At 32.4% G+C, this 24,518-nt stretch overlaps 1 protein-coding gene across 2 annotated transcripts in view; it reads right to left on the bottom strand.

The window, feature by feature from the left end:
• Nucleotides 1–24,518, bottom strand: part of UBA6 (ubiquitin like modifier activating enzyme 6) — a 90,816-nt gene that overhangs the window by 27,577 nt on the left and 38,721 nt on the right. For both annotated transcript variants that reach the window (XM_042936255.1, XM_042936256.1), the window contains 11 exons: nucleotides 22,479–22,559; nucleotides 17,414–17,536; nucleotides 15,032–15,155; nucleotides 13,202–13,305; nucleotides 12,524–12,586; nucleotides 11,702–11,778; nucleotides 11,018–11,084; nucleotides 4,627–4,770; nucleotides 3,383–3,450; nucleotides 2,186–2,264; nucleotides 958–1,038 (listed from right to left, as the gene is read on the bottom strand). In XM_042936255.1, coding sequence (XP_042792189.1) covers nucleotides 958–1,038; nucleotides 2,186–2,264; nucleotides 3,383–3,450; nucleotides 4,627–4,770; nucleotides 11,018–11,084; nucleotides 11,702–11,778; nucleotides 12,524–12,586; nucleotides 13,202–13,305; nucleotides 15,032–15,155; nucleotides 17,414–17,536; nucleotides 22,479–22,559 — 1,011 coding nt within the window. The remainder of the gene's footprint in view (nucleotides 1–957; nucleotides 1,039–2,185; nucleotides 2,265–3,382; nucleotides 3,451–4,626; nucleotides 4,771–11,017; nucleotides 11,085–11,701; nucleotides 11,779–12,523; nucleotides 12,587–13,201; nucleotides 13,306–15,031; nucleotides 15,156–17,413; nucleotides 17,537–22,478; nucleotides 22,560–24,518) is intronic.

Raw genomic sequence — 24,518 nt, 5'->3', positions numbered from 1 at the left:
TTTAGGAAATGCAAAGCAGGAATAATATCATATGTAAGAACATCTGCCTATAACTATGATAGTAATAAATGCCCTTTTTAAGTAGAATATTAAGCCAGGTTTTATAAATTATAAAATGTGAGCTAGTATATAAATTTTAGCCATTTCATTATTTACTGTTAGTCACTATGATAAATCACTACTCTGGGAAGCTAGTTTATATCTTAAGGGCAAAACAAAATCAGTGACATATTTTTATTTAAATATAAGACATGGCTACCCAATTAACTCACATTTATCACCTTTAGAATTTAAATTGTACACCGAAGTTTGTATTATTCCCTCTCCTTTTGATAATCACTAATTGAAACTATACCTGAGAACTCTGTCACTTTCTAATGTTAGCTTCTCCTATCTTAAAGATTTATCTAATAATTAGTAAGAAATATTAACAGAAATAGTAACAATTCTAATGTGCTTTATGGTTTGCAGAGCCCTTTCACATTTGATCTTCATAATTACATTATGTGCTATGAAGTACATATATCGGTTTCATAGTATTAGAGAAAGAAATTGAGGAACAGAGAATTAAAAATATGTTGCCATAGGGTCATATACCTTTTGAACAGTGGTCAGGCTAGAATCAGAATCTTTCAATTTCTAGCCTAAGTCTTTCTCCTCAGAAATGAGTATTTCAGCTCTATGCAGTCAAATACAGTTAAAAAATGGGCAGCAACAGAAATATAAAATTTTAACTCTCAAGGATTTATATCTTTTGGTGTAAATGTTTATTTTTAAAAGAGAGTGGGGGAGGGGCAGAGAGAGAGGGAGACAGAGGATCTGAAGTAGGCTCTGCACTGACAGCAGAGAACCCAATGCAGGGCTCAAATTCAAGAACCGTGAGATCATGACATGAGCCAAAGTTGGACACTTAACTGACTGAGCCACCCAGGAGCCCCTCAAGGATTTATGTCTTACCATTCCTTTTTCTTTGCCTGTGCCAACACCAAGTAAAGCAAAATTTTTTAACATTTCACAGCCTATGGCTCCACATCCTACCTATGGAGAAGAAAAATGAAATATAACCAATTAAATAAAACCAAAACTACTAAGGAGAAATTACATCTTAAACTTACTTCAAATGACAATTTATAATATATACATACTTTTAAAAATAACTTGAACATCTGCGACTCATTTTACTTTAAAATAATTAATTTATGATATTATTATAACTGGTACAGTTAAAAATATATAAATCAAGTAAAGAAAAGCATAATATTTACACTTCCTTTAAACAGAAGACACTCCAACAAAAGCTAACAGTTGAGCTCATTATTTCTATGAGATAGAAACAAATACCACAAAATATCAGTGCAGCATTTTAATGAAAAAGATTTCTTATTTACAGATAATTTTCAAAATTCATTTGATGGAGATTTTCTAAGAATTTCTATATGTATGTAAAAGCTTAGCAACAGTTGCTGACATTCAAAACATTATTTAAAAAATTATTACGAAAAATTAGAATTATTTTTAGAACTGACTATAATTAAAAAACTCATAAATGACAAGAAAAGGAGTTTTTTTTGTATCAGGGAGAGATATCCTGCTAATGCACCAAGACATTTAAGAAAGCCAGATTTTACCTACATCTTCCTTCATGCAGTAAGAAAAAATTTTAAAACATGGAAAAATACCCCAAACATAATTTTTAATGTATTTCTAGAAAATCATTTAATTTCCAAACTATCATACTCATATTTTAATTTTAAATGTATTGTTTTTATACTAGGGATTGACAAATATTTTTTGTAAAGGGCCAGATATTTTCTGTTTTGTAGGCCATATGGTTTCTGTCATAACTACTCACCTCTGCTATCATAACATGAAAGAAGCCACAAACAATATATAAATGAACGGGCTTGGCTGTGTGCCAATGAAACTTTACTCACAAAAATAGCCAGCAGCAGTACACTGGATTTTTCTTAGACCATATAAATCTTTCACCTTTTACAAAGATAGGCAGCAGGATTTCGCCTGTGGGCCATAATTGGCAAACTCCTGTCTTAAACTTTTACTGAATGTCTACTCTTTAGGAATTGTATTCACTCAAGACTCGAATTTGCTTTAATAAATTAATTTGATGGTACACAATAGGAGTTTGACTGTACTACTTATTATTCTCATCATTATTTATACTTACCAAGAAGATATTCAACTTTTGTAGCTTCTGACACAAAGTGTCTCCAATGCAAGCTCGTAGGGCATCATATCTATCTCCTCTGCAGAAAATAATATATATCAAAAACCAGAAAGACATTAAAAAATTGTTTAGTTTCACTACTGTTAATACCAATTTAATGTATATTTTAAATAGGATACGCTAGAATTCCTGACAATCTAAAGGAAAATTGTCTTATTTCAAAGAGGAAAAAAAACCCATTAAGAAATCAGTTTTTTCTTTTTCCATTTGATTTAATATCCTATGTTTAAATGACTTATGTAAAGGTGACTTCAGTTTATCTAGAAAAGACAGTTTCCCAAGGTAGGAATTTTTAATAAAGGTTCCTAGAGAAGTCTATGGAGGAGCTTTGGAGTTGTTAACACATTTAAATTGAAAGAAGAACTTTGGATTATGTGAATTTGGGGTAGAATGAATCCATAAGCTTTTATTTCTCAGAGGTTTGACTCAAAAAGATGAAGAATGACTGATGTCAATATAAAAGTTGCAGAGAGCATCTATTTCCATGTAAATTCAGAATGGTATTTTGTTTTGTTTTGACTTTATTTACTTATTTATTTAGAGAGCCCTGACACAGGGCTGTATCTCAACAACCACGAGATCACGACCTGAGCCGAAATTAAGAGTAGGACGCTTAACCGACTAAGCCACCCAGGTGCTTCCAGAATGGTGTTTTGAATGCTAACTATTATCATGGTATACAATTTAAAACATTATATTCATTATTTATAAAATGGTAAAGAGATATTGCATTCTTTTGACACTTAAAATAACCTCTAAGTAGAGGAAAAAATGACTGTAGAAGTCAGTAAGTTACAAGAAAAGACATCTAAGACAAATGCATATTTGAGCACAAACCCTTTTAACCTAGTTACCTCTCACAAACATTCAACTAGGAAAAAAAGAAAGAAAGGGGCATATGGGTGGCTCAGTTGGTTAAGTGTCTGACTCTTGACTGTGGCTCAGGTCATAATCTCATGATTCGAAAGATCGAACCCTGCTTTGGGCTCTGTGCTGACAGCATGGAACCTGCTAGGGATTCTATCCCTCTCCCTCTCTCTGTCACTCCCTGGCTCGCACACACTCTCTCTCTCTCAAAATAAATAAACATAAAAGAGAGAAAGAAAAAGAAAAGATAAAGAAAAAATTCAGAATTACCGTGGGAGAAATTCTTCACGTTCAGGTTTGTCTAGGGATTGGACAATATCTGCTGCTTCAATGTACAACTTTAAAGTAGAAGACAAAAACACAACTTACTATGTATAAACCTTAAATTGCTAGAAAAACTGGTTTTTCTCTTCCATGGTTATTTAATAGTCATTAAGGAAATCAATGATAAAAGTGCCAAACCAGATTAATACATTAAAAAATATGATTTTTATACAGTATACATTCCTGTATTACTTCATTAAAACAATGGTTAAACCTGAAGGAACTGTTAAAAGATATAATTTGATTCATGTCACTTAGCCATCTTAAAAATGGTAATTCTAATTTCAACAAACAAAAGGAAAATTTCACCTCCAAATCTATACCACAGAGGAAATGACCTAGAAAGCCACAATTTTAGTATTAAAACAAAAACAACAAATTGAAATTAATTAAAAAAAGAATTTACTCTCATTTCCATTTAAGTAACTTATGTGGCTAAATTTGAACTTAGTTAGATGGTTATTTACTTAATTATAACAAGACAGAATCTACATTAGTAACATACTTAACAGATGTATCTAAACCAGACATTTACAACTGAACTTGTACTCTGTACTAAAATAAATCAAATAATTCAACAGCAAAATAGCATTATATGGATACTTTTTAAAACATAAAAAAAGATAAACGTTACATTCAAAATGTTAAAGTGTTTCAAAAGGAAAGGGCCTGAAGGGTATCCTTTGATACCCTCTGCCAATTATTCTTTTCAGTAACAAAAGCATAATTTTTTATTCCTTCTTAAGATGTTTTTACCTATATAGTTCTCAAACTTATACCATTCCTATGCTTTTACTTTTAGGAGTTTAAACCTAGGAAAGGATTCTGAAGATTTCTGGTGCCTAAAGATTCCATCCAACTGTTTAAAAGTCCTGAGAGTCCTTGAATGCTAAGCTAATCATACTGGAAAACTAAGTATAAGGGTAGAAAATTCATTCCTTCACTCACAAATGAGAAAAAAATCAACCCTAGAATACAACTTTGGGTTATATTCCAATAGCCTCAACCAATAATCTTGTCAGTTTCAATTAGAGAGTTAAATTTTGGTGGTGTATCACATGTAACTAATGCATCAAAAATATATTTTGAGGTTGCCTTTATAATATATTAATATTCTAATTCATAACATTCACTGCATGGGTGGAAAATTCAATCTCAAGCCTATAAAAATATTGAAATACAAAACTTACCCACTGGCACAAAGGAGAAAATTTTCCTGTTACGGCTTTCAATACTTCTTGGCTAGCAACACCTCCTACTGCTGCAGCAAGTGGGGGTAAAAAACCTTGAGCAGTCCAAGAGAGCCAATGCACAATGTCAGCATTTACTTCCGGCTGAAACACAAGCCATGAAAGATAATAATCTTGGGCACCTGGGTGGCTCAGTCAGTTAAGCGTCCAAATCTTGATTTTGGGCTCAGGTTGAGCACTACCTACCTCCCCCTCCCCCCACCCCACTGCCTGCCGGCTGAGAGCACAGAGAGCCTACTTGGGATTCTCTCCCTCTCTCTCCGTTCCTCTCCCAATTACACACATACTCTCTTTCAAAATAAATAAATAAACTTAAGAAAAAAAACCCCACAAGTTTTTACATATATACTCAACATGTCAATGACTTACTGTGAGAATTATCAAATTACTGTAGCTTAACTTCTAAAAAAGCTACTCAATTTTCCTACTAGATTTTAAGTCCTAAAAAAGTTCCAATCTCATAATAAAAGATCCAAGTGCATATTAGTTACCCTAAGCAGTATTTCTCTTTATCAGTAACTGCCTATTTTTGCTTTTTGAATCTATATGTTACACTAGGGCAAAATTTAAGATTAACTGGAACATCTACCATTTATAGCGTTTGTTAAAGATCAGTTCTGTGATGTCAGTCAGTATTTATAAACATCTAGAATTTTAAAAAACTGTTCTAATGGAAACTATGGGAAAATCTTGATCCCAAATAAATGAAAATAAAAATAAATTGATCCATAAAAAAATAAGGAGCTTTTAGCTGGAGTCTGAAGTAGTAAAAAAAAAAAAAAAGAAAAGAAAGAAGAGTCAAAAATAATGAGGCACTAACATTGTTAGAAAAAAAAGTGAGAGTAACATGGTAATTTTGCATATTTAAGAGCCAATCATCATAAAGTTCTCATTATCATACTTAAAAACTGAAATGATTGTCCTTGAAATAAGATTTGTTTATTAGCATTTTAAAGGAAATATTGGAGAATTGGATTCTGGAGCTATTGTTTTAGCACAATTTCTTATTTGTGAGAAAGATCTTTTCATGACCTCTGGCTTCTCTTTCTCTTCCTGTTCTTTCAACATTAGTAACCTGAATCTTAACCTTAAGATTCAAATAGGGCTCAACTGCTCTGAAATCCTATGTAAAATACTACTACTTGTGCATTTAGGGGGTAATAGAAGGCTTTTATTACATTCTCGAAGATATTTGTGATACAAAAAGACATTACTACCTACTTACTATTCCACTCACTCCATTTCAGTGTTCTATATGTCATTATTTTTCAACTATTTAGCACTAAACTCAACTCTGATTATAATTTCATTTAAGCTGTGCCCTTTCTGAATGCAGAGATACTGGTGTAGTGATAATATTAAAAATAATGATGAGAATGCAAAGAGAAGAAGGTAATTTGTGTGAGCACCTAGTGTGAGTTGTCTATTAAATCCACATGTAATTTTCAAAATAATCCTAGGAAATATAATTTTTATCATACAGATTAGAAAACTGAAGTTTGAAAAAGTAATTTCCTTATGATTTTATAGCTAATAAGTGAAACTAGAATCTGAGCCCTAAAAGTCTAACTTACCAGTAGGTTACAATATCTCCCAAGATTCTATTATTTTTTAATTAAGAATGAACATAAGGGAATGGAAGCAAAAATAATATAAAAACAGGGAGGGGGACAAAATATAAGAGACTTTTAAATATAGAGAACAAACAGAGGGTTGCTGGAGGGGGGATGGGCTAAATGGGTAAGGGCTTAAGGAATCTACTCCTGAAATCACTGTTGCACCATGTGCTAAGTTGGATGTAAATTATAAAAAATAAATAAATTATACAAAATACAATGTCAAAAAAATAAAATATTAGTCCTGCAGAAGTTCTGAGTAGGAAAGGATAAATAATGGATACAATGAGCAGAGAAGGATATGGAAAACTTTAAATCTGAACTAAGTGTTGAAGAATGAATTGCATTAGAATTGAAGTGGAAAGGATTCAGTTCAGGGAAAATGGCAACTCAAAGAAGAAGGAATGTGTGTAAAACTGAAAAAGCTGCAATGAATTTGCACGTTTTATATGAGAGGAAGAAAATAAGATCATATGTTAGAGTATGATTAGACTATGAAGAACACCAAAGACCATGGCTGACTTTTAACATGATAGAAAAAATAAAGGGAGCATTGGATGCTTTTGGGAAGAAAACTCGTATGATGAAAGAAGTAGGATAATACAGCAGCAGAGTGGTAGAGAGATGAATAATTTCAATTTGAGTAAGCAGTTCTGGGGCTGATTCAATGAAAAAGTTGTAAGGTATGAGGACCCTAAGCTACAATGAAGGCAGACATAAAGATTAGAAATATTTCCAAAAACTTCTTTACAGCCACAATGATTAATCAGATATAGAGGAGAAAACCCAAAGATGGCCGAATGAGTGGGAGTAGCTCCGAATTTTGAACAAAGATACTCTGAAAAATTTTGATAGAGACTAGAAAATATGAGGAGTTATTGGAAAAAGAAGGGGAGATATGTTTGTGAGTTCAAATTTGGAAATGTTAAATTCACTATGAAATAGGAATTTAAAATGGAAAATGTCATTCACTGGACTGAAGTTAACTGAAGAAAATAATATAGATACGAAATATGACAAAGGTACACAGTTTCTAGCATTTATTTAAAATATTTTCAACATGTTTCCAGATATTTGCTTGTATTGTAACATCCAGAAGTCTATGGAAACCAAGTTTAGAACAGTTAAAATCTATGAACATAGTGAACATTTTTTGCATTGTCCAATTAAGTAAAGAATTTTTAAGATAAATATTAAAAAAAAAAAAAGAAACAAACACTCAAATCTGGGGAATTTTTGGTTGCCCTAGGATAAATAGCTCAAATCTAAATTTGCCTACACAATCTCTAAAAACAGATACATATCCAACAGAAGAGAAATAAACCAGTGGCAGGGTTTCAGTATCACTAGAAAACAGAGTATTATAAACTTCAAATTACCTGTAAATAGAAAAATAAGTACCAAACTCCAACAAAACTACTTCTGGACGTCACATTGCTATAAGCCTTCACAGAGAGCAGGAAGTGTGTAACCACAGAAAAGAGAATGAAAAGAGAACAGTGACAAACCACAGTGAAAATCATCCTGAGAAAACAGAAGCCCTAGCACTAAGTGCAAAAAGTACTGAACACGTATGTAATCTGGCAGATCTCAGCACTGGCTATGGCAAAAGAACTTCAGTGGGAGGCAATGATGTAAATAGAAAGAGGGCGACATTCTTTGACGCAGAAGGCTAAATTAAGAAGAGAGAAAATTAATGATTTGGCAGAAATCAAAGAGATCTACAAGACACCAATACCTAACCACCAAAAACAAACAAACCCAACCATTAAAGAAACCCCTTTCTAGTATCCTAAGGGAAAGGAGTTTTAGAAGTACAAATCTGAAAAAGCACCCAAAACTCTTATCCTGCTCCCAAAATAGACAAAAAACAGTTTACTATACAAAAGTAATGTAAGAAGTAAACAGAAAATTAGAATCAAAACATTCCAGCCAATGAAAATTTCTCCTCCAAACTAATTATAAGGCAATGGAAATTTGATTGAGTGAATTATATCCTTAAAGAACACTTGAGAGATGTGGGAAAACAAACAAAAAAACCTCACCTCCAATCAGAAATTCAACTAAATACTAAAGGAACCCATTCCACCACCAATCCTCTCCCCGCAAAAGGAAAAAAATAAAAGAAAATCTGAATCTATGTATTAAAATGGGCTCATAATATGGGAAAAATGGACTGAATGATCAACTCTGAGATACAATCAGTTAAAATTATACACTTTACAGGTGAAAAAAACATACAAAACTACAAGGCAAAAGGGCCAGACTTACTTGTAAGAGTAAAAAATTAAGGTGGCATCATTATTTCTCAACAGTAAGATACCACTAAAGAAAGTAAGGCCTAGAATGTTATATTCAGCCAAGTTGCCTTTCAAGTATGGAGGCTACCAAAAATATTTAAAACATGTAAGAACTCAGAAAAAAACGTAATTCTGAGCTCCTTTGGAGAAATATACTAGAGACCAAACTTGATTTCAAGAGTTACCACAGAGCTACAATAATCAAGATAGGATGGTATTAGCAAAAATCAATGGAAGACAGAAACAACCAATGGAAGATAAAACATTGAGTTCAGAAACAGCCCTACACATATGTGGTCAATAAGTTATTGACAAAGAATACCCAGAACATAGAATAAGGAAAGAATTATCTTTTCAATAAATGGGCTAGAATTACTGGATATTCTACATACCAAAAAATTAATCTTGATCTATACATGGCAAAGTATGAAAAAATGAACTCACAAAAGTATAAAACTGTGTCCAATGAATTAAAAATGTACAGTTGTGTACACTTGACCTACACTTGTATACTTTGCATGGCATACAAAAATGAAGTCACAAAACTATAAAAATTCTGGAAGAAAACACAGGACAGAAGCTGTGACCTTAGATTTAAAAGAAGGTATAAAACACATACCAAAAAAATGATACACTGAAGTTTATCAAAATTAAAAGCTTCTGCTCCTTAAAGACACTGTAGTAAAATGAAAAGATGAGCCATGGACTAGAAGAGAATATTTGCAAAACATGTATCCTATGAAGGATTGATATCCAGAATATATAAAGAACTCACTCAATGAGAAAACCTACCTAATTAAAAAACAAAGATTTAAAAGGACAGTTTATTAAAGAAGAGATATGAGTGGCAAATAAGCAAATGAAAAGATACCAAATTCATAATGATCAATGAAATTGAAATTAAAACCAAAACAAGATATCAATGCACACACTTTAAAATGGCTAAAATCAAACAAATAGATAATACACCATTATAGAGAGAATACAGAGCAATTCAAAATCTCATACATTTCTGGTAGAAATCCAAAATGGTATAGCTACTCTGCAAAACAATTTGGCAGTCTGTTATAAAACTAAACCTGTATCTATCATTTGTCTCTGTAATACACCACTAGGTGTTTACCCAAGAAAAATAAAAACATATGTCCACACCAAAATCTGTATGCATATGTTTGTAGGGGCTTTATTCATAATTGCCCACATTGGAAACCCAAATGTCCAGCTGGTAAAGGGAAAAACAAACTGTGGTACACTTATACAATGGACTACTTACTCAACCAATAAATAGGAATGAACATGCAACATGGATTAAACTCAAATACATTATAATTAGTAAAAAAAATCCAGACTCAAAAGGCTACATATTGCATGATTCCATTTACATGACATTCTAAAAAAAAGGCAAAAATATTCTGGTTGCCGTGGTTTGGCTGGGGGAGAGGGAGATGATTATAAAGAGGCATGAGGAAATTTTCTGGCCTTATGGAAATGTTTTATATCTTGATTATTGTGGTAGATATGGGACTATACACTTTAGTGGTGCACAGCTCAGTTGTCTATAAATTTTTGTATAACTGTACATCTAAAAAGGGTGAAATTTTCTATATCTAAGTTTTATCTCAATAAATCTGATAAATCCCTAATCATATCATTCCTTGTAATCACAGACTTCATCAATCTATTTCTAGCTTTTCACACTTTTCTGTAACCACTAAATACGCATACATAAAAGGTCTTTAACTTGTGGTTAATGACTCACTGTTTTTAGTTCATTTGTTATTTCCTTTGTTTTAATCACATAAAATATGAGATCATATTATTCTTAACCACTAATGTTAAGACTTTACACTTCCCCCTCATTTTTATACCATAACAAATACTATAAAATTTTCAACTAAGTGCACAAACACCGCTAACGTTGATATCTGCTAAAATGAAACTACTGGCCAGCAGGCACTGGCACCATGACATGAAAAAATCGTTTTCTAGGTGATATGTCCAAACATGATATGCAAAATGCAATTAAGAGATATGAATATATAATGGAAAAAGATGATTTATAGGAAAACTTACAGCTATACAGTGAGTTTCAGTGGGTTAACAAAGTAAATCAGAAGAGATAATACTAATACTAAAAATATAGCAGGAGCAGAAAATAGTAATTACTATATGCCATATACTCAGATTCTAAGCGCTTCACAAAATTAAATCATTTAATGTTCACAGTAACACTCAGAGACAGGATAACCCTGTTTTATAGATTTATAAACTAAAGCAGAACAAATTTAAGTAACTTGCCTACTGTCACAGAGTCAATAAGCAGCAAAGCTGGGATCTGAAAGGTAAGAGAATATTAATATATAGAATGTTTATCATGTTACACCTTTTTTGATGGTCCTAACTTTGAATACTCACCTTCTCTTCTAGGGTTTCACTTATAGATGTTGCTAGTTTCAAGAGCTCTTCTGAATCTTGCTGGCACCTAGGATTCAACATGAAGCACCCCACTTTCAATATTCTTAATTGCCATAAACAGTAAGTCATATTCAAAACTAAAATTTAAGAAATCTGTAAGAAAAAAAGTGGAATTTTGCCAGCAGGTAGCATGAAGTGCTTCCCTGACTTGAAGGTAATGGACTCATAAATACATTAATTAAAAATCACATTTACCTAAGGATAGTATATAAATAGGATAATGGTTTTAAATAGACAAGGCAAATACTTTTTGCAATAGTACTTCTGACTTAATAGACCAGAAAGTAAAAAGTTACATAGTGGATTCATAATTCAATAATTCTCAGATTTTTTATTTTAAAAAGTTTAAAAAGTAGCTTTTGAAGATTTCAAAGTGGAAAAATTCTTACTGAGCATAATTCCATTTTTAGGAATTGATCTCTCCACTCCAACCACAAAAAAGACCAGGTCATAATAAATGTTTATAGAGTTCAGTGTATCTAGTAGTGTTGCAACTATGAAGGGCTTTAGTTACTAAACTTTAGTTTCTAAACTACGACATTTAGTTTAAATGTTTTAAATTATAATTTCCCAAATACTGCTTTTATAATAAGGAAAAAAAGTTATTTCAATGAAGAACATTACCCAATATTTGGCTTGCGACTATAGCTCTCCTGGAACTGGTCCAAGGCAAGCATAGCTGTGTGAATCTGTAAAGGTGCCTATTTGGAACATTAAAAATTGGTCAACAGTTATTGAATTCATAATATATGACAGGCACTGTGCTAACACTTTAAAAATTATTTAATTCTTATAGTAAATTAATTAGATTAATACTATTATTATTATCTGTATTTAACACATGAGGAAGCTAAGCCTTAGAGAAGTTAAACAACTTGACTTCAAGGCCATAAGCTATATTTAAGCAACAGATCCAAGTTTCAATCTCCGGTGATATAACCAGTTTTTAGTAGGTTATTCCTATGAAAGAGTAATATCAACTAAACAACACCAACAAGACATTTGTATAAGATCAAAATCACCTAATCCTTCTTCTTTATCAAGTTATAAATTTGGAAACTGTTAATACTATTCTTTCCTTATCACAAATGCATTCACTGCTACAAAATTATATTCAGTGATTTAAAACAAAAGAATAAATGCTTCCAAGGTTTTTTAGGAAGAAACATGTATCATATAAAACTCTATATGGTTCAGAAAATCTTTTAGTAAGATCACTTTGTAAAATTATTGAAACAGTTTTTCAATTATCAAAGCTAACATATTATAAAAGTAAAATGTTTTTCTGTTCTTAAAATTTTTCCATGATATAAATCCCTGTTTTTAATTCTTGGGAGTCAACTCTAGATATATGAATACAACCTTTATTAAAAAAACCTGACAGAAAGGTACCAATTCCCATGCCCTCTCTGCTGCCTCTCTTAAACCTACAAAGTGTTCATTTACCTCAGGTTTGCCAAAATCCACAATAAGGCACTTTGGATGTTTTATCTGCCTCTCCAATGGTTCCTTAATAGAAACAAAAACTATTACTTCAGAAACAAAAACTATTACTTCAAGCAAGTGATTACTTGACAAAAAATATAGAGCACTAAAAGCAATGCATCTCTCCCAAGGTCTGAAATAAATAAGGTTGGGCTAATTTGATTTAATAGAAATATAAAAGAGCTACCATTCCCCATTGTCTTCTTGCTAGACTTAATCTTTAATTCCACTTAATTCCACTTAAAGTGGAATAATTGACTAATAAAACAAAACATATACTGTTTCAGTGCTTGTTAAATCTTTCAAATATATATTAGCTTCATCTTTTATCTTACTTAGGGAGTAAGAAGTATGATCAACTCTTTGATGATTCACAAAAGTATAGATCCTCTGAGGTAAACAACTTATATACTTATATGCACTGGTATTCTAGCTATAATTTTTTTGTTGTTATTAGTTTATTTCCTTAAATTGATCCCACTTCCCTCAAAGTGGGTACAAATTAAAAATCAAAATCTGGTCAGCCCTTAAATTAACTGTTTGGTTAACTGAGTATTATTACTTTTTTCTCTTCTGCCATTCTTCCGCAAAGAAATATATTTTAAGCAAAAAAAAAACCAAAAACAAAAACATACTTACAAAGCAAAATGTTTTAGGAGTCTTAACTTGGACAGCTATGCCTCCATGTAAATAAGGATCCAGTTCTGTAGTATCACCAATGCTAAAAGAAAATGGTGATACCACTAAAAGAAAAATAAGAAAACCATTACATGCTGATATAAGTATTTAAACTTGAAGATTTATCATGATAAAGATGGTAATTTTTCCTAATTTATAAAATTAGAAGATCCCACTATAAATTTTTTTGGAGGTGGGAGGAAGTGTGGAAAACTAGATAGATTATTTTTCCAGTGTGAACTTAAGGACTTAAAAATGACCAAGAAAACTCAGAGGGGGATAATCATAATGAGATGCTTATTACTAGATATTAGAATATTTTATAAGGCATTAATAATATGTTGATACTAATTACATGCAATTAATACTAAATATAATGTGGTACTTGTTAATGAACAGGCAGACAAATGGAACACTTTGTATGTAGCCTCAAGATTCTGAACTATCACAATCCCCCATTGCATAGATATCAAATGATAAATCCTAAGTGATTTAACAAATAACAAATGATAAATACAATAACAACAATAACAAATGATAATCCTAAATGATTAGTTAATTTTTACAAAAACAGATACAAATTCTTTAATATTAATGATGTAACCTGTATTTTACATATCTGGATATAGTCTGGGAAACAAAATCCAGTAATTTGTAATCAAAGATGCTTAACCAACTATAAATCCAAAGTTATTATGAAGAATTCATAATAGGGACTGATTTTTGTCTCTCCTAAGGATCCATTTTGTAGTCATTAGAAGAAAAAAAAAAAGTAATCCATTTGCTAGTCTACACACTCATCACATAATTAGACTTTCAAATGTCCTAAAGATTAAACCTGAATCTTCTTAGCTAACAAGTGTAAATATGCCATCTTTGAGTTATAGGATGTCTAGCATTGTCTTTGACTCTTTTAAACATGGCTGGAGAAAAATCACAAATTATGCAGACTAACACTGCTACAAATTCACTATCTTCAACTTCAAATGGGCACTAAATGAAACCTGATAATCTATTTTTTAAAATGTTTAACTCTCCTTAAATCTAGGACTTTGGCACTTTTGCTGTCCTTTGGGCAACGATCTCATCTTAGTCTACAAAAATAAATAAATAAATAAAAATCAAATTCCTTCAACTTTTTGCCAACAAACCCACAAACTTGCCTGCAACAACATCCATTCATTCCTTTTATCCAAGCCACTAACAAAAACATGTCTCCACCTGAATACTTCATTGCCACCTTACTCAACGAACCTAAACTGTACTCATCATCTTCTCTCCAAAACCTGCACTCAAGTGAATAAGTTGCCCATGTTGGATTCTTCGCTTACCTACAATATGAGATTATCAAATTTCCTCTTAAATGTCTTAAGACTTTTGCCATATCAACTCCTACTGCCAGCCCTGCCATATTGTATCTTCTAGTTTCTTGAACAAACTGCCTCTTACTGTTGGTCTCTGCATAGAACATTCTTTTCATCATTTTCCTAAGCCAAAGCAATCTTCAAATTTTAATCAAGATACTTGTCCCCACTGCTGCTGTACCCAAACCGGGTAGATTTCCTTGCCATGTTTAGAGTTCCCAGAAATGCCTGTACTGTCTTTACACTCTCTTGACATCACTGCTTAATGTTAACACGTCCTCACTTGGATTGAATGTTTTGAGGCCAAGACTTAGATCATGTTTGTCTAAGCTGATGAAGTGTTCTCAACACTGAATATACTGTCTAAACTATTAATGTGTTGAATAATGAATAAGTATAAATGAATTAATAAAACACAGGAACTTACCAGTTATTTGTTGTGTCGATCCATTTAACCCTGTCATTCCATTAATTTCTCGAAACATTAAAAACTGTCCTGTCTCAAGTTTGTGAGGATGATTTTCAAGGCAGGTGACAATACCAGGATTAGCCTAAATAAGAGAATTCTACTAAAAAAACAAGTTCATGTATTCCTTTTTTGCACAAATTTCAAATCTCACACAAAATGGACCAGGTTATCATAAAATTCTCAAAACAATAAAATGCCAAGTCATTCCTTTTCTTCCTTAGTAAAAGCAAGCCTTTTAAGAATTATTGCAAAATAATGATCAATTTACTATTTTATTATGAATGTTTAAAATATAATTTCTGTGTTTGGGGGAGAAGGAGATTCTACATGGAAGTTCAAATATTTCATAGATACAGATTCTTTGGACTTATTAAAAATATTCAAAGTTATCAAATATAAGTTTTAAAGTCATGTTATAAAAAAATCTGTGCATAAAAGACAAGTCTAACTTTGAAGATGAAAGAAATGCAAGAAAGGACAGAGATTTAAATTTTTTTTTAAATTTTATTTTTAGAGAGACACAGAGAGAGCGAGAAAGTTAGTGCTCAAGTGGCTGAGGGGGCAGAGGGAGAGATAGAATCTCAAGAAGTCTCCACACTCAGTAAGGGGCCTGACACAGGGCTCACAATCCCACGACTGTGAGATCATGACTTGAGCCAAAATCAAGGGTTGTACGCTCAAGTGACTGAGCCATCCAGGTGTCCCACGAAGGATGGAGATTTAAAGCCAGAAAACTGGTAATTTAAAATTTGTTGCCCAACATGTTAAAGGATAAAAAAATATTGTGTAGCTCAGCTTATCAGGACAAAAATAGGAAGAAACTGACCTATCTCACCAAAGAGGATGGATGAGATAGGTCCAAGGCCCAGAAATTTGCTTATTAATGCATATAATCCAACACACTGGTTGAATAAGGTGGTAATAATTTAATCTACATAAAACCTAAAGAGAATTATCATCCTTTCTTTCTTAACTGTGAAGATTCTGAAAATTGTCCTGTGGCTTAATGATCTGGGTAAGAATTAAGATTATGATCACAAACATGTATATAAAATTAACATAATGTGGGTTTACTAATATCTCAAGAAGAATAAAATTCATAAGGACTTTATCAAAAAAGAGAAATACTTTTGCATATAAGTTAAATGGGAACATTTATGGTACTTTCTAATTCTTTGTGGATAACCTTCATACTGCCTACACTATTTAAGAAAAGAAAATACCAATGCAATACCAGATTCCAACTATTTCCTGGAGGCTATTCTATTCTAACTGTATGATGTTCGCAGGGACAAACTAAAAACAAGCACAAAGATTGAAGGTTGAATAATAAATCGTTCTGTAAGCACAGAGACACAGAATGATTTTTTTAATGCATTTCTCTTAAAAAGGGGTGAAAAGGCAACATTACACTGGGCTTAAAAATCAAGCATAAATATAGAAACACAAATACTATTATCATTCCCTTACATTTGGTTTCTTTGATCTTTAGTGTAAACTGATTAGAAAGAATGCAAGTAAAAGTAATGATTCAGACTTAAAAAACTAGGAAAACTGGATCACAATGATATCTCCAATTCTTTTAGGGAATAAAAAACTTAAGCTTACCTGAAGAGAACGTGAAAGTTCAGACTTTTTGATCTAAGGGTAATTAATTCTAATACTTTTTTTCCTCCTCCAAATGTTTTAGAAATATAAAAAATTTTAGAAAAGCTTTTGTCTATAGTGACCTAACTGTGTATCCTCCCCACAGTCTTGTGTTGGGCCAGGTGACTTAAGACATACTTACTACATCTACAATCTGACACAATAAACACAGTTTAGTAAACACTGAATCACACTTCATGCCCAATAGGAACACGACAGAGAGCAAAATTAAAATTTATCACAAGCAAATGTTGATCTATTGATTATTAATGTTAGAAGGAATTCAGACACTCTTATATTCTAACTTAAATTTAGTTTTAATATAATATGATCAAGAAATTAACAAAACATTCCCTCATGAATTACCTTAAAATATTATAAAACAAATGAAAAATATTGCATATTACAGTATTTTGCTATTGTCACCTTTAAAAAATGTATTCACATCGGGGTGCCTGGGTGGCTCAGTCAGTTAAGCATCCAAATTCGGCTCAGGTCATGATCTCACGATTTGTAAGTTAGAGCCCTGAGTCGGGCTCTGTGCTGACAACTCAGAGCCTGGAGCTTGTTTCAGATTCTGTGTCTCCCTCCCTCTGCCCCTACCCCACTCATACATACATAAAAATCATTTTAATGTATTCATTAAAAAAAACATTCATATACATATACAATAATATATATATATAATCATACTTGCGTTATATTTGAAATGAAAATTTCTTTTGGCTCTTCTCCTGTTGCATCTGAAACTTCAAATTCATCACCAAAATCACAAAACAACCGTGACCAAATTCCATGTACATCTGCACTGATAAACTGTGAAATGATGAAAAGAAGTTCAAGCTTATCTATTTATATAAAGAAAAAAAACCCACCTCAAGTATTTTAAGCCTCTTCATGACTTTATTTATAATTAAGATTATCCTTTGGGATATAAAGTGAATCACAAACAGAATACATTATTTGTCTGTGAAGTGGTTCAAGAATCAAGGATATTGGTATTTGAGACTGGGTATCTAGTGCTATAGAATTAAAAAATGCAGCACGTCATCACTGTACATTCTATGATTTTTAAATAACAGAAATTCTTTCCTTGCCCTAAAAATCCAACAAAGTACATAAGAAACTGGTATCTTTTGATAATAGCTAAATTATGAAAAAAGTCCAAATGTTCATTAATTGATGAATGGATAAAAAAGATGTAGGATATATACACAATGGAATATTACTCAGTGATCAAAAAGAATAAAATATTGCCATTTGCAACAATGTGGATGGAACTAGCAAGTACTATGCTAAGTGAAATAAGTCAGTCAGAGAAAGACAAATATATGATTTCGCTCATGTGGAATTTAAGAAACAAAACATGAACATAGCAGAAGGGAAGGAAAAATAAAAACAGGGAGGGAGGCAAACCATAAGAGATTCTTAAATATACAGAACTAAGGGTTGCTAAATGGGTGACTGGCATTAAGGAGGGCACTTGTTGGGAGGAGCACTGGGTGTTATATATAAGTGATAATTCATTAAATTCTACTCCTGAAACCATTACTACACTATATGTTAACTAACTTGAATTTAAATTAAAAAAAAAAAATTAAGTAAATTGTACCTATAAGTATTTGAGGTTTGCATGCTGTAGTTTGTTTTTATTAAACATTACTAATTGAAAAAACAGAATAGACAACTGCACATAAATATAATACTAATGTGGCAAAAAAATAAAAAAGGTACACACGTCTTTATAGAATTATAGAGGATATATACAGTACAATGTTAACAGCTGTTACCTCTGGTGATGGGCTTAAAGGTACATTTTTCATTATACTTTTCTACATTCTCTAAATTCTCTTAGTGAATATGTATATATATTTATATTCAGATGAAAACTAAGTACTACTAAAAATTTTGGAATTGTATAAAATCCACTATCTTAGAATTAGAAACTTTGGTAAGCTTTGGTTGAACAACAATAAAAAACCTTCAGTTAGGTTTTGCAGGCACACCTGAGAGATATTGCAGGTTCATTTCTACACCACTTCAATAAAGCAAATATTGCCAAAAAAAAAAAAGAAAAAGAAAAGAAAGAAAGAAACCAGTATCTTGGTTCAATGGTTTGAGCAGTGAATTTTTACTTTTCATTTGAGAAAAAAGAAGTATCCATTCACCAGTAGTAGAGTTAATGGAAAAGAGAACAGAGCTAAAAGTTGAAAAGGGAGGCAACAAATAGAAAAAGCTGAGGAACTGACAGTATGCATCAAAGCAAGGAAGGTAAAACTCAGATTCTTTTTTTTTTTTTTTTTTAATGTTTATTTATTTGTTGGTGTGGGGAGGGTTGGGAAGGGGCAGAGAAAGAGGGAGACAGAGGATCTCAAGCAAGCTCTGGGCTCAAATCCAAGAATCTCGAGATCATGACCTAAGCCGAAGTCGGCTGCTTAACTGATTGGGCCACCCAGGTGCCCCAAAAATCATATTCTTAACCACAATCATTAATCCTTTATTAAAAGTGATTTTTGTAACACATATACTCCATTCTAAGAATCTCTAAAGAAAACGTTTTTGTGTCTAATTTCATTTTGAGTTAACAGTAAAGAATTCTTATTCTGTAACACCTATGATCCTGTGTAAAGTGATACTTAAAAAAAAATTTATTTTAATGTTTACTTATTTTTGAGAAAGTCAGAGAGACAGAGTGCAAGCGGGGGAGGGGCAGAGAGAGAAGGAGACAGAATCTGAAGAAAGCTCCAGGCTCCGAGCCGTCAGTACAGAGCCTGACCGTGGGTCTCAAGCTCACAAACCCCAAGCTCATGACCTGAGCCGAAGTCAGATGCTTAACCAACTGAGCCACCCAGGAGCCCCTAAAGTGATACTTTTTTAAACAAAAACTAAAGTCTATTCATATTTGGATATAAAAATGTAGCCCATTAAAACAATTTATACCACCTATTACATGAAGTAATGAAAGAGCTAATAAAAGGCTACCTCCTACTGGATCATGTATTGCCTTTACCATTAAAATAGGTACACACAGCATTTTTTAATATATAAATGATATATATTATATATAATCATATATATAATCATATATATAAAAATCATATAATCATATATAATCATATATATAATCATATATACAATCATATATAATATATATATTATTATCATTACCATTATCATATATATATATGATTATATATCATATCATTATATATCATTATCATTATCATATATATGATTATTATATATAATATATTGATATATTATGTATAATAATCATATATGTATATAATCATATATATCATATAATCATATATATAATCATATATATAATCATATATATAATCATATATATAATCATGATTTTTAAGTTTAAAAGCTGCAAATTTGAGGACAATTTCCCTTCAAAACAACTTTCAAATAGGATTACATATACCAATCACATAAACAAAAGATTTTAGTTCATAACTTAGTGTAATTATTTTGTAAAACTTCCATGCCCGGGGATTTTAACTTTACTATTCTATGTCTTATTCATCTGTTTAAATTGTGAACCATAGCACAAATGTACAGAGTGTAAATATGCTATGTAAATACCACAATCCAAAAATTTTTAGCACAACTATTTAATAGAGTATGATAGTTGGCTTACTGCCTATCTCAAAAGAACAAGTGATTTTTTCCTTTTTTCAAAGGAACAAATAACCCCACAAAGGAGTTAGAGTTAATGGTATGTATGTAACTGCACAGGATAATTTATGATTTTTCTGATCTAAACTTATTACTGGTCTTCCCAATGTCACCATGACTCAGTTACTCTGGAAAAAATCTAGGAGTGATTCTTTATCATTCTTTCCCTCACAACTCATATTCATCCATTCGTAAGTTGTAAGCCATTTTTTTAGAAGATATCTCAAATTCATTAACTTCTCAAAATTTCTATTTCTACCTCTCTTGAATTACCAGCATCTCACACCTGGATTACTGCATTATCCTCCAACTGGTCTAGTTGCCTCTACTCTCTTATTAATTCAATGGCTTTCTTTCTGTTTGGCTCTGTGATTCCTTCATGTTCTTCTTTTTTTAAAATATTTATTTATTTTGAGAGAAAGTGTGCACACATGCACACATGCAGGGGAGGAGCAGACAGAGAGGGAAAGAGAGAATCCCAAGTAGGCTCCACATTCAGCGTGGAGCCTGACATGGGGTTCAATGTCATGACTGTGAGATCATGACCTGAGCTAAAATCAAGAGTTGGACACTGACTGAGCCATCCAGGCACCCCAATTCCTTCACATTCTTAAAAATTATTGAGGACTGAAAGAACTTCTATTTATCTGGGTTATACCTACTGGTATTTGCGGTGTTGGAAATTAAAACTGAGAAACATTTAAAATGTTAAGAATACACACATACATTTCATTAGCTATCAGAGCTATAATATCTACTGCATATCATCTAGATAGACTCTGGAAACTCCGCTGTACCCCATAAGAGAATCAGAGTAAAAAAAAACAAATAACATTTTAGTAATATTATGAAAATAGTTTGACTTTGCAGATCCCATGAAAAGATCTCAAGAATATTCAGTATCCTTCGACCATACTCTGAAAACTATGCTTTAGACTATTTTTCCTACAGCACATCCAGAGTGATCTTTTAAAAATATAAATCAGATCAGGGATGCCTGGGTGACTCAGGTGGTTAAGCATCCAACTCTTGATTTCAGCTCAGGTCATGATCTCATGGCTGTTGAGATTAAGCCCCATGTCGGGCTCTGTACTGAGCATGGAGTCTGCTTAAGATTCTCTCCCTCTGCCCCCTCCCCTGCTTCGGTGTGTTGTCTCGTACTCTCTCTCTCCTATGTACACACACACACACAAACACACACACTGTATATATAAATCAAGTCAAAACCCATGGGATTAAAACTCCGCTATCCTCAAAGTTATGTAAGTTATGGCCCTCTAATTACTTCTCTGAACATAATCCCCTGGTAACTTTTACTCATACTACTCTCTCCTCTTTACCCAAATTCCATTCTGGTCTTGCTTGCTTCTTGCTGTTTGTAAACACACCAAGCGAATTTTTTTATGCTTTCAAGTCTACACTTGATGTTCTTCATGCTTTGAATGCTCTTTCCATAGCTGGCTCTCTCCCATTATTCAGGGTTCTATTCAAACGTTATCTCCTCAGAGGAGTTCCCTGACCTTCAATTTAAGAGAACCAGCACTGATCCCCACCCCAACATCATGCAGACATTATATTCTTTACCTAGCTATTTTCTTCATAGGACTTGAAACTATGTTATTTATTTGCTTTTTAATTAAATATCTTCCTTACTGGATGGTAATTTTCATGAGTAGGAAAATTTGTATGTCCTATTCACTAATGTATTCCTAGTGCCTAGAATTGTATTGGGAGAAGATGCTCAATGAATATTTGTTGTAAGAACCAATGAACCTCTTGAAAACCACCATTACACCATATTTAAAGTTAGATGATGAATTCAATATTTACCATCCTTACCATTCCCATCTTTATTCTTCCTCAGTTTTGGCAATTTGCTATAAGCCAAATTTAGATCTTGGTTTTAAAAACAGGAAATGAATAATGCCAAAATTAAAGAGAAAAATATTACTGTGATTGTCCTCGTGTACATAAGAACTTCTTACAAAACCTACTGAAAAGCTATAAATTTTAACAGTGAAGGTGTTCTTTCTTTGCTTAACTACATGTCATTATTAAGTAATATTATTACCTTAATTGGAGGGCACCGAGAACGGCAAAAGTTATTGATCTTCTTCTGCAACGGAAGTTTGATCTCAGTCAATACTACACACTGTTAAGAAGAATATAAGACATTAAATATTAGAAAATAAACAACTAGTTTGGTAAAATACACTCCTAAGTCAGAAGCATGTCACAGTTTGCATTATGCTAAAAACACATTGTTTTCCTTGTAAAAAAAAATACTTTCCCAATGTATTCCATTCTAAGGTTAAAACCTTCAGAGTCATGGAATAGCAAAAGTAAAAATAACACATACAGAGGAAAACCTGCCCATATTAATTTTTTTTTTTTTAACGTTTATTTATTTTTGAGACAGAGAGAGAGACAGAGCATGAACGGGGGAGGGGCAGAGAGAGAGGGAGACACAGAATCGGAAGCAGGCTCCAGGCTCTGGGCCATCAGCCCAGAGCCTGACGCGGGGCTCGAACTCACGGACCGCGAGATCGTGACCTGAGCCGAAGTCGGACGCTCAACGGACTGAGCCACCCAGGCGCCCCAAACCTGCCCATATTAAATTCAATTACTATCATAGGATTTACATAAGAAGCAAACCTTAATATCATATGTGGCATTTTTGTACTCTAAATGGCTGCAGATTTTGTTTGATCTGTTATTGCCATGGGAATACTAACCTAGTCTTCAGAATATTAATTAAATGCTAGCTTAAAGGAGTAAAGATTATATTTTTAAAGAGATACACTAGTTGGCTGAGCTTTTACTTCAGATGCACAATATAACAACTTTTGCTTTATGACAGTGTCATTAGTAAAACTACCAAGTTCTGTTATTTAAAATAGCAAATTATAGTTCTCAATGCTTAACTTTTTATCATCACCCTGTAAGATAAGTAGAGTGCTTTTATAATCATATTTTAACATAAGTAACTTAAATTCATAAAGGTAAAAAACTTTCCTAAGGTCATTCATCTACCTATCAAGTGGCAAAAGTAGAACTAGACTCTCAGTCCAGAGTTTTCCTTGCTGGTAGTTTCCATGAATTGGATAACTTTTTTTCACTACAAATATCCAGTTGTGGATTTATTCTTATTTACCTAGCTCAGAATACGGTGTGCTTCCTGCAAGATTGATTTCTCCTCCATGGGTCTCTTACTTTTTATACATGTCTCAACTGGGTATGCTATGAATCCAAGGATCTTAACTATTCTTGGGCCATTTCTCAGGATTATATTTGCTTTGTGCAAGCTGGAGAAATGAGGTAATGTTTCCCTCTGGAACAAAGAACAAGCCTGTTAATTGCTTGCTATAAAAGCACAGGTTTTCCAAGCTCAGTGTTCCTCTTATCAAAAGGAGCCCATTACATGTGCAGGCATCCACTGAGTCCTCTACACTACACTAGTGGGTTTTGGGGAAAGGCAAGAGGAAATAAGGCAAATACAATACTCACACTTCTTACCATACTCAGAGAAATAAAGTCTCTGTTTCAGGAATCTCATGTTTTCTGTCAGCAACCAAAGAACAGTAACAGGCTGACTTAGTAAGTTTGTAAATACAGTAAAATCACATCTTAGACTTAGCATACACTGAATCTAATTTGTGTTTCATCACAAATTCTCAGCCATAATTTTTTTGGAATATTGACCTTTCCTAATGTTCTTTCAGAAATTTAATCTCATGAATTGAACCTTTTCACTTAAGCTTGTATTTCTTTTAATTTCTCTTTCATACTTACTCTAATTTCTAAAGGTTGTAGTCTCAGTAATCTCAGCTCTTTCAATTCACTAATTCTTACACTAGTTGTATCTATCCACTGTTTAATCTATTCACTGAGTTTTAATTTTTAAGACAATATTTTCGTTTCTAAAAATTCGACTGGTTCTTTATCACATCTGCCTGATTCTTTTTAATTATTTCCATATTGTATATTTAATTCCTTCTTTTAAAATTCAATTTGGACATCTATGTTTTTTAGTCCCTATCTGATAATTCTATTATCTGAAATTCCTGGAGGTTAATTCTATTATTTGTTATATCCATTGACCTTTCATCAC

Source organism: Panthera leo, chromosome B1 (genome assembly GCF_018350215.1).
Source record: "Panthera leo isolate Ple1 chromosome B1, P.leo_Ple1_pat1.1, whole genome shotgun sequence".
NCBI classification, from domain to species: Eukaryota; Metazoa; Chordata; class Mammalia; order Carnivora; family Felidae; genus Panthera; species Panthera leo.
This window is presented reverse-complemented; position numbering and strand designations above follow the sequence as displayed.